This window comes from Brachypodium distachyon, chromosome 1 (genome assembly GCF_000005505.3).
Source record: "Brachypodium distachyon strain Bd21 chromosome 1, Brachypodium_distachyon_v3.0, whole genome shotgun sequence".
Taxonomy (NCBI): domain Eukaryota; kingdom Viridiplantae; phylum Streptophyta; class Magnoliopsida; order Poales; family Poaceae; genus Brachypodium; species Brachypodium distachyon.
Window position 1 is genome coordinate 11391799 of NC_016131.3, and position 11791 is coordinate 11403589.

The 11791-nt window shown below is 44.3% G+C and overlaps 1 protein-coding gene across 1 annotated transcript; it reads right to left on the reverse strand.

Annotated features, from left to right (window-relative positions):
- Positions 1-7185: 7185 nt before the first annotated feature.
- LOC100826107 (protein CUP-SHAPED COTYLEDON 1) lies at positions 7186-9346 on the reverse strand. The gene is made up of 3 exons (XM_003562221.4): positions 9045-9346; positions 8131-8396; positions 7186-7974 (listed from the first exon to the last, which is right to left on the reverse strand). The coding sequence occupies exons 1-3, from the start codon at positions 9196-9198 to the stop codon at positions 7486-7488; spliced, it is 909 nt and encodes a 302-aa protein (XP_003562269.1). The 5' UTR covers positions 9199-9346; the 3' UTR covers positions 7186-7485.
- Between the last annotated feature and the right edge of the window lie 2445 nt (positions 9347-11791).

The following is an 11791-nucleotide window of genomic DNA, read 5'->3' on the forward strand; positions in this document are numbered from 1 at the left end:
GCGGCCGTATATATATCGCGTGGAGGCGCTGGGAGACACGAGCTAGTGAGATGCCGTGGCCGCCGCGACGCTGCGACAGGTGGATCCGGGCGCAACAGGGTTTCGTTTTCTTGATTTTTAGAATCTTTTTATATTGTTCATTATTGGGGATGGGTTTCGGACTCGGGGGCTCGGAGCTGGCCTCCGATCACACAACAGGAGCCACGTAGCGGGCGTTGCCCGGACTACTACGCCATTCCTTATTTGGGACTGTTTCGTATTCGTACTAGTAGGTGTGCTTCACCACTTCATCAAAATTTAAAAAATCTAAAAAATCGCACTGCCATCAGCTCGGATCAGAAATACTAACTAATACAGCAAGAAAAAAACTAAACACCGACCCTTCCATCTTGCGACGCCAACAGCCTTCCGGAACAGAGTCCACAACGAGGGAAGGTAATCTATTTCATCCATGGTCCAAGACTACTCACAGATCACAATCGATCCCCGGCCCGTAGTGGCTGCCCAGACTATCCCAATAAAAGCAATCCATTTGAAGCGCATGCGTGGGCGCGTTGAGGGAAAGATTCATCGAGCAGTGCTTTCACCCGTGGACTCGGACCAAAAACGGATGAACTAGCGGGTCCACTATTTGACCCGGCCAGGGGCGTCGAGCCTATATTGCACCTGTCCTTGACCAATGTGGGCGGGCAGAGCAAGAACTGTACAAGTATTCTTTCGTTTCCGATCGACTTTGTGCATGTGACGAGTGCCGAGAGATGGCGAAAGAAGGAAAAAGAGCGCGTGCCCTTTGAGGCAACGGGGGGTGTACAAGTGTTCCATGCCCTTCTCCCAATGGGCAGATTAAACCGGCTCGATCAACGGGGACGGCGGAAAGGCGCGCTTCTCGTTTCAGTTTGGTGTTGTGTGGTGGCGCCATGGATTGATGGATCGACCATGTTGGACCATGCGTGCGTGTCAGAAAGGACGGTGTGTGTGGTTATGAGTTGCTTCTCGGACTGAAGTTTCCATAACGAATTATAAGCATGTGTTGATTTCATTCATACCACTACAATAACAAACAGCAAAAGCATCCCTCGTGTAATTAATTTTTCCTAAAAGAATAATCGATCTCTTCAAGAAAGTTCTGGATCGAGAAACATGCCCGACCTTGTTAGACTTGCGTTAATTCGATACATGTAGGGACGTAGCAAAAACATATTAGTTGGGGCACAGTGACAGCTTGGTGGGGAGACCCAGCAGCCAGCAGGGCGCACGCTTCTGAGCCCCGCGCGTGAGCACCGCCAGACGGCCCGAACCCGTGAGGCCGGGGTAAAACCTGTGGTTCACGTGCATGCGCCGGCCGTGAGGCACGATGCAACATAACAATTAATACAACATGTGTATATATATGCAATCTGTGGCGACATAACGTTTTGCTTCGTCAACCTGCAGGGTGCCGCTGCTTAGTGTTGCCTGCGCAATAACTACATGCTCCCCAAAAAATAAAAATAAAATATCCTTATACGTCTACGAGCACGTACTGCTTATCCTCCTTGTAGCGCTATGCAGTGATCAAAACTAACGCAATGAAACATTTCCACTTAAGCCAACAATGTCTGCACGTGCAATATTATCTTCCGCGACGCATCATTGTTGCATCGTCAGACAAGCATGCGCAGTGTCGCATGAATAAGGAAGTAGACGTACTACGATGACACGATCACGTGGTGGAGCTGCTCGCGACACAAAGTGGTCGATCGATCACGAGGGCCGAAATAACGTGCAACCACTCCTACCTATAGCTAGCTCGCACAGCACACAGCTAAGCACTATTCTGTCATCTACGTCATGATGGCTGCAGGAAATGGGGACACCTGGCATGTCCGCCTCCCGTGGGTGCACATACGTCTTTTTTTTTCTTTTTGGAAGAAAGTGCATATACGCTACACGTCCACGTCGGTCACCGTTGGTAGGTTTGTTTTCGTTGGTCGCCTTACGCACGCCCTGCCACGTTGCATCTCGCCCACTTTATATACTGCATATGCGTTTTAAAGTGCTCCCTTCGTTTTATAATAATTGTCTCAAATTTGATAAAAACGGATGTATCTATTTTTTTAAAATGTCTAGATCAACGTAATATTTCGATAAGAATTATGAAACGGAGGGAATAGTTCTCTGCCAGCTGCTGCTTAATAATTTTTTGTGATCGAATTGAGGCCTTGAGGGAAATCTTCCAACAGGCCAAGCCCAACACGTACGTTATATCAGCTCATAAGTACAGATAAGGAGCCTAGCTACATGCATGCTTATGTCAACGTTTCACGCGCCACCGTTGCATGGGAGAAACGAATTGAAAGCGTTTGTACCCATCACGTGCACGCAAGATTTTAAGTATATGTTCGATTGTCCGTAAGTGTGGTGCTTCTAGATCTCCCCTAATGATCCGCTGGTCAGTCGTCGTTTGAGCGCTAAAACTTGTTTCGACGCGTGAATGATTCAAAAGAGCTAGTACATGTAAATGTTAAGAAACGTGGAGAGAGTATATACGTGTGAAGTGTCCACTGGTTTGCCAACAAGTGCGCACTGAATTTGCACTAGGTACAAAACGTAGCGTTGAACGAAGCAGATCAGCTACAAAAAGGTTGCTTGATTACTGCTAAATTTGCTAAACTAATCAAAAAGGAGGGAATGATGGATGCAGGGGGGCTGTATGCATGCCTGTTTAAAATCATGCGTGTACAATTAGCACATCCGAGGTAGGTATAAAGTGCAAATTTACGATTTAACTACCTGCATTTAGAAAGTACTACTTCGGCAGTTCGGCTTGAAGCAGATGGATCTCCTTCATCCTTATCCCAGGCTAATCATAGCAATCCGTTTTAAAAGAAAACTGAAACCACAGACACTTGGGATTCAGGCGATAACATATTTAAATCAGGCAACATATATACGATATATATCAAAGAGATCCTGCAGATCGCCAGCTAGTACAATCACTCGTTAGTTTACTCTCCATTCTTAGATTTCCCGATGTAAGCCCGTATCTCTGTACACACGTCTCTTCTTTTGTTGCGATTTGCCGGCAGCTTAATTTACTGGCGACGTGGATCGCAATTAGGATTTGTCAATTTTGCGGAGACAGGACCGTGATCAACTCAATCAAGTGGGGATCTATGGGGAAAAAAACTACAGTATGTCGGGATTGAGCCAACGTACGCTTTGACCCGAACCGAAGTTCTATTCGCTTGGGCGTGGAACAGCCGTCGATGTCGGGATTTTATTTTGAGTAAATTTCACACGACCACACTTTTTGTGGCAGTGGTCTCACAAAACCACAGTTGTTGCTAACAGTTTCACAAAACCATAAACTCGATGATTAGGCGGTTTGATGGTGTTTCTGACGACCCGGGCCCACAACGTGGCATTGGAGACGGGTCGGGAGGCTGACGTGGCAACTGACTTGTGGGTCTGGGTCGTCAGAAACACCATCAAGCCGCCTAATCATTGAGATTAGAGTTTTTTGAGACTCCCTACCCCAAGAGTTGTGGTTTTGTGAAACTGTTAGCAACAACCGTGGTTTTGTGAGACCACTGCCACAAAACGTGTGGTTCTATGAAATTTACTCTTTTATTTTTCATGTACCCACAGCTTTCAATCCAACGGGTAATGTTGATTATTGGTACTCCGGTGTAATTATGACCATCACGAAGATATTACCTTCATTTTGAGATGAAATCATAAATTCTTAAAAATGTGTGGATATATACGAGACACCTAATTTGCTTAAATCTTAGTTCACGCGTTACAACCGTTAGATTAAGATCTGATTGTCATCTCCACTCTTAATGGCCAAGTGCGTCGACCGATCTCCGACTAAAAACATGCTACTTCTCAATATCAAAACCGTTGTTAAACTCGCAAGCCTAGAGAGTGGGACTGTTGACAAAATCTTGTACTACCATACAATGATCAAAATATAGATAATGTATTGTAAAAATTATACTATTGAAAACTTATTTCGAATATGAATCCAATGGTGTAACTTTTTATAACATTGGTGTAGTTGTTGGTCAAATTAAATCTCTAATCTCCGGTGGATGCTTATATTGGGCTTCTTCCATTCCTAAATATAAGAATTCACATCTTTATTCCAAGTCAAACTTATCAAGTTTCACCAACTTTATAGAAAAAATATTAAGATTTACAATATCAAATTAGAATACCATGAAAGTATATATAATAACAAACTTAATAAAACTAATCTGAAAATCTAGATGTTGGTAGATTTTTCTATAATTTTGGTCAAAAAATTTGATTTAGGACAGAGTTAGGATTTCTTAAATTAGAAAACGAAGATAGTAGGACATAGTAAGTAGTATGTATTACTTCCTCCGGTCCATAATTAATACAACTTTGTACTAGATCCGAGACACTTATTGGTATTCTAGTTTCTTTTTTCTCTTGATGCTTTGAGATCACAAGCGAAGATCACGTGTTCATTTTGGCAACGGGAGTATACAAGTGTTTACATGCTCTTGCCTCTACGACGACATATACAGGCAATTACAATTTTAATCGGCTCACAAGACAGGGCACGTACGGCTCGGCGCAGGAGAAAGGTGTCGCGCGGTTTACCTGCTTGGTTAGCAGCTTTTGTTGTTGTGCTTGTGTTGTGTCGCGCAGATGCATGTGGCGGCTCGGACATGCATGCCTACGTGTCGAACAGTTTGCGTGTGTGGGTTGCTTTTTGGAACCAAAGGATCTACAGTACGAAAAGAAATACTCCTACGTGCCTTTTAGAAAGCAACATGCCCATTCTAGGAGGGCAAAATAGTCCTTTTAAAACATGACGCTCCACACGATCACGGCATCAAGCTTGATATACGTTACGCACAATAAAAGGAAGAGCTTGACACCGGGCATGCTTGGTAAGAGTGTTTGTTATTTGGGCCACTCTTAACCAGCATGCCCTGCATTCCGAATCAACGAGCATCCGCGCAGGCCATCCGTGACACGATCATATGTTCCCACTGTCTCGTATCTAGATTTGGATTATACTACCTGCACAACTGCATTCGTCTCGACACAACATAACTACATATAAAAAAACGACGGGACAATACTAGCTCCCTCCGATTTTCCTTGAGGTCTCGGTACTCCCTCCGATCCATATTACTTGTCGCAATATTATATGTATCTAGACACTTTTTAAACATAGATGCATTCATATTTGAACCAATTTGCGACAAGTAATATGAATCGGAGAGAGTATTAGAGTTTCTGGGGTGTTTTCTAAGATATTATACACTCCAAATTAAAAAACACTAGAAACCCCAAATGATTGTTTGTAGGAAGAGATTAGAGGGGATTATCTGTACCCCCCCCCCCCCCACAAAACACTCTATTTTTTACCAAATTAAAACAAAACACTAGTGTTTTGGGGTTTTTAAGAGTTTTGGGTGAACACCCAAACCCCTTGAATACCAAAACACTAGCGATTGAAAAAAATACACTAACACCAAACAAGGTCTGAGGTGTCTTTGGCGGGCTTGGTCGCCAACGAGTCGCGTGAGCCGAGATTGATACTTCCAAGACGTATCTATTTTTCCGATCACTTTGTTCATAGTTTGCTCTGTATTCATATTAAATTAGGTTGAAAATAGGAGCAGACAGCCACCTCATCTATGTCAAGTGGAATGCTTGGAGGGAGCGAAAACGCCGTATCTTCAATCTAATTCGCCTCACCTACGTCGAGGTTGCCCACTTGACTCTTGAGGGTATTGTCCAATGAAAGTTGGCCTTCGGCCTTCCGTGGCCTTGAGCCGGACTAGGTTGGTTATTCTTCGTTTCCTGGGATTTTATGTGTTCCCTTAGAAATTAAAAACATCATTTTCATGTAAATATTTTTTGCTTTCTTCTTTATTTTTTTTAACGAAAAACTTTCTTGGTAGTGCTCGTGCCTGTCCTAAAAAAAAAAGAGGAGCAGACCCACGTTAAGGGCTTTGCCCGCAGTTGTTTTCGTCGGCCCGTTAGGATAAGACCGAGGTACAAAAATTGCCCCCCTCAGCCCATGGATCTTCCCCCACTCAGGCCTCAGCCCAGTCCCTGACTCGGCCCGTGATATTTCTCCCGCAGATCATACTAGTATACTACCACTCTACCAGGGGACGAACCGCCAGAGCTCGATCGACGATGCATCGCTGATTCGCTGCGCCCTCATCCAGTCTACCCTCGCCGCTGGCCGCTGGCGCCCGGCGCCTAGCGATCGATCGCCGTGGCCGAATCGCTGCCGCACGCCCTCGCCGGTCGCCCTGCACTCCACGGCTCCGCCGTTCGTACCTGGTTCACCCCCTGCTTGCACAGCTACAGACGCCAGCAATCCCTAGCATAGCCGCGGGCTGCAGCCTGCCCCAATTCTGCAATTTCCTTCCCGAGGTATGATTAGGATATATTCTGCAGTTTCCTCAGTTCTGCAATCTCTTAGTATCATCACTTGATGTGTATGACTAGGATTTAGGTATCCCCTTCACATAAATTTTTGTAAAGATATAAATCGGATGATTAGGACATATTTGACAGTAAAATATTAGTAATAACATCTACTCGAGTCTTTGGAGTAAGGTAGTGTAGCAAACCAGTTTAATTATGTTCAATTTTTGGCATTGCAAGCAGGGGAAGCTAATGGACAGATTTTTTCTAATAAAAAAATTACAACTTCTAACATGCCTGAACTAGTTGATTTGGACAAGCTCACTCGGTATCCATCTAAAAGAAAGACGATTGTAGATTACAATGCCAATCACCATGAGGATATAAGAAATACTTGATATCAGGGCCTTATGGGCCTCGTAAAATTGGAAGATCAGTTGCTATTTTAATGTTGATTGGTACAACTTTGTATAGCGAAGCAGAGGCACGGCTTATATTAAAACCAACTTTGACATCAACCATATTTTTTGACAAGACAACGAGATTTTAATGCTGATTGGATAAACAAAATTTGATATAAACCATTTTTTAATATGGATAATGCTTATAATTTAGGTTGTATGGATCCTTGCCTTGTTGGTTTATGCATATTTTTTGACCCGAAATGGTTTATGCATATCACAATATATATATTTGGCCACACATTTTGCCCCCTTTCAAGTTTTTCCTGGCTCCGCCTCTGATTGAAACTATGGTAATGGTGTCGTCAAAAACTCTGTGAAAACGGTACTGCCTTCTCCCCTTTCATAAAAAGAGCACAGAGCATACAAGGTTTGGTACAGCTTATATTGAAAACAGAGACACAGATCAACAGACCCACGAACATATATATACTTCTGTGTATTTAATATGTATAATTGACTTTCGGTCCTTGGGATTGTCCCATTTTAATTAACCTAGAAATAACTTGCCTAGAAAATGTATCATAGATGACCACAATTTTGTACTACCTGTTATATGACAGTTGCGTTACGTAGTACTTTTCCTTGTTATTATAGGCGATGGACGAGTTGATCAGAAGGTTCTCCATGTCGACTCGTTTATTTCCAGCTGCGAATGGTGGTGTTGCTCGCATTCCATGTCCACCTTCGGCATCACGGTGCCGAACAAGGCGTCACCGGCACCGACGACGTCTCGCGGCTGGCTGCACCCGGCGAACGGCAGCGCCTTCTGCATCGCGGGGTTTGCCGCGAAGACGGTGCCGAGCAGCCCCGGCGCCCAGGGGAGCATGGCGGCGGCGCCCTGGTTCGCGGCGGCTGCCGCCAGCCAGCTCATGTACGCGCCCATGTCGACCCTGTGGCCGAAGTTATCGGCGCCGGAAGCGTGCGCTGCCGCTGCGCCAGGGGCAAAGCTGCCGAGCATGGAGGAGACGTCCAGCTCCCCAAGCTCGCCGAGGGAGACGTTGGTGTCGTGGCACGGGGAGTCCATCTCCGGGCTGTCCTGTGGGTGCCTCATCTTCACTATCTGGCTCTTCTTGAACACCCTGCACACCACCCATTCCTCCTTCCATCCAGAACAAAAAAGAACATTTCACAATTTCAGAACAATTGACTTCAGTAACGACAATATCTAGTTTTCAAAGGGGAAAAAGAGGTCCCAGTGAAAATATTTCGAGTCAAGTTGCAATAACGTTTCTGAAAGTTGTGTATTTATGTGTACCTTGTTGGGTTTGTACGGGAACTTATTCTGGATCCTGTACTCGTGCATGACCCAGCTGGTCTTCTCGCCCTTGGGAGCTCTCCCCCCATAGAAGACCAGTGTTTTCTTCATCCCGGCCAGCCTGCCGCAGTGGAAGATCTCCTTGTCCTTGCCGGTGGTCTTCCAGTAGCCGGATTCCGTGGCACGGTTCGTGCGGATCCCGGTAGGATATTTCCGGTCGCGCATGCTGAAGAAGTACCATTCTTTCTCGCCCATGCTAGCTTTGCCTGCCAAATTACATCTATCAGTGTGCAAGCAATGTACTCCTACTCCGTATGTATGGCCGTAATGGTCGTAGGATGATCGCTGCCTGGCAGCTTTCTTCCTGATGATACACCAATTTTGGTGTATTCTAGGGGGAAAAACGGACTATGAGTATGACAATGATCGAGGACTAAGTCAAGTACTTCCAAATTCCAACGACAAACTATTGTAAGTCTAGATTGTAGAGCAATGCGTACGTACATAAAAGCGTGACGTCCATGAATACATATATATATGCACGTAACGAGAGCAAAGGCTAGTTAGCTATAGCTAGGTCCAGGCATTAATTCTCACCAAAATCGTCGATCAGAAACGGAGAAAAAGTTTCATAAGTAAACGAGAGTATGGTGGTAAAGCAATACGCTGCCTGCAGTTTAAATTCTTTGTTTTAAGAGTTTAATTTGTTCACGAACGAAGTGTATGAGCTGTACATGCCCAGCAATGGGAAGAAAGAACTAATATGCGAAGACAATTAGCGCATTGCAAGCCTAGCTAGCTATGCACACACCAAATGATCAAACTCGATCGTTTCGATTTGTATAATTTTTCAGATGGCAGAGCTCTAACTAAGAATCTGAGATACACTGATGCTATATATACGATGGACTTACTTGGAAGGTCCCATGGCTCGCACTTGTTGAGGTCGACGTCGGCAATGGCGCGGGTCGAGAAGGCGAAGTCGGAGACCTTGCGGCTGAGGTAATAGGTGATGAGCTCCTCGTCGGTCGGGTGGAAACGGAACCCCGGTGGAAGCCCCTCCTCCATCTTAAGCTTCGATTCCGGCAGCTACGACCTTGCACTCGCTACCGACTGCACAGTGTGTGCACGCAGCAGCAGCTGATCAGCTCAGCTCAGCAGGCAGTGCTACAAAAGATCCATGGAAGAAGAAGACACCGTCCGTATATATATCATTAACAAGGGGTGCACATGTGTAAGTGAAGACAAAGGCATTTAGTGGAGTAATTAAAGTGCACTCTTGTTGTGCAATGCTCTGCTTCTTCTTCTTCTTCTAGATCCTGCTGTTCGAGGTCGCAACAACCACGGCCGGGAAAGCGACGGGAAGGATTATTGGCGACGGCGACAGGCCTAGGGGCGGAGGAGGAGAAAGGTCCGAGAAAGATCCATCTCCATCGCTCGCACGCATGCAGGGGCTGCATGCATGAGTGGTGAGTCGACAGTGCATTGCCTCCGTTTTTCCGGCCAACTCTAACCACTCCCCACCCACCGAGCTTAGCTAGCTACTTCTCCCCCGGCGAAACGTACCGCGACCAGGTCGGCACTTTGCCAGCTACACAGCATGAAAGGAATAACTACGCTTTCTTAATAGTAGCTAATACTAATGTAGTACTAGTACTTGAGTTGATAAGACAATGGGGGATGAAATCAGAGAGTCGAGAGCGTCGGCTCTTTGGCCTCTGTCGCACGTGCGAAAGCGACTGGCGAACTGTGATGCCCTATCGATTCGTACTTTGTATCGTAGTGCATGGTCGTCGAGCATATATTCTCCATCGATCGAGTATGCATGCAGGTTTGATAGTGTGTACCGGCCTCCCGGGCTCCCGGCAGGTTGTTTAATTTCGAGAGACGGTCGATCCAATTAAGAATATCTGCCAAAGTGCAAGAAAGGGGAATCAAAGTAGGTACAAAACTGGAGGAAATGTTGTCAACCACTAAATTTTCAATTGGATGTGCATCAATTACGAAAATCCATGTTTACCATCTATTTGTACTTGTGTTAAAAATTCCCCATTTTAGACATGCATATACCTCTTTTCACCCTCTTCATCTTGCATTATACCATGTTTTAACCCAATTTAAGCGGTTTTGCCCGTCCCAACACATATGGCCCACATGTCAAAACCCATATGTCATATGGATTTTACACAAATTTAATAAATGTTGGAAATTAATATCCAGTGTCTTTCTTAATTTACAGTTGGTGCCTTGGTAGTATATGGTTGGTATGTTTGGTACTCAAGAAAATCATACTCCCCACATGTCTCCGCACGGTAAAAAGTCATCTGATTTTTAGTTAAAAAGATTAGTCGATTGCTCAGTTGTTGGATCTGATTTGTACTATAAAATTCGGAACGAGCGATGGAGATGAAAGTGTAGGAATGGTGTCCATGTACAAATCTAACGGTTCTAATACTGCCAACTGGGCCAACCAATTTTTGATGGGCCGCCCCATTCACTTATGTGTTTACTTGTATGGGTGGGGCAAACCCGATTTCGTGTTTGGTTGCCTGAGTCAGATTGAATCATACAATAGCACATTTTAATAGAAAAAATTCGAAATTTCCACATTGACAACACATGACATAGCACCTCTCGTAGAATTCTGACAGTTATCCATACGAGTCAACAAACACAAGGTTCAACACACATAAAGCGGAAACAAACATAAGGCTCATCACGCAAAATAGATAAAAGGGATACTGAATCAGAAAAATTAACTTTAAAAACATGTGTTCTATGGTGTTGTCAGAGGTCGAGGCTGCCCTTGTGCGCGGTGGAGCGGTCCTCGCCCTCAAGTCCACCATCATCTGTATGCTATGATAACAAGCTTCAGCCTTCTTGTTACTTTGCCCCGCCCAATTCCCTAGTGCTTTGTTACTAATAATTAATTAATAATAGAAAAGACTCAATTGGTGGTGGCAGTCCATCATTTTCGGACTGTATGACTTTTCTTTGCGTCATTTGTTGATTTGGCGCACTGATACGAGAATGAATATGGATTATATAATACTATAGTACTAATAGATATTGTAATAATTTGTGTAAACATATTTTGTTGTAGCAACGCACGAGTATTGTGCTGTCTATACTAGTTTTACTAAATTCTCTACAAAAAATTCTTGTTGCATAGAATTGCTTGAGGCAGATTTGGATTCTGCTGCAGTTCAGCTTTGAAGTCCATTACTGGTGAGCAGCCAGTATATCCATTTCTTCTGTTGTTTGGGTGTCTAGTCATGTTCGATATAAGTATGTCCTTAAGCTTTCCAGTTCAGATTTTGAACAATGCTCTGCACTGAACATTAATAAATACTCCGTACTAAGATTCATTTTGACAGTTACTCAATTGTGTGATATCTGAGTAACAACGACTCCGTCGAGCGCCTCCGTGGGTACAATTAGTCGCTTCATCAGTCAAGTATAATAAATATTATATTTGATATATGTAGCAAGCATGAAGTAAAGATTGAGTTTTTTTTTTTGGAAAGAAGGCTAAAGATTCAGGTTTAATGGGCACCATTTGGTTGTACTCTCACACAGATCACAGAATCAAAGGGATTGTAAACTGAAAGGCAAGAGATGCAAGGCAGTGACTGTCTTTTTTATATGGAGCTTATTCTGG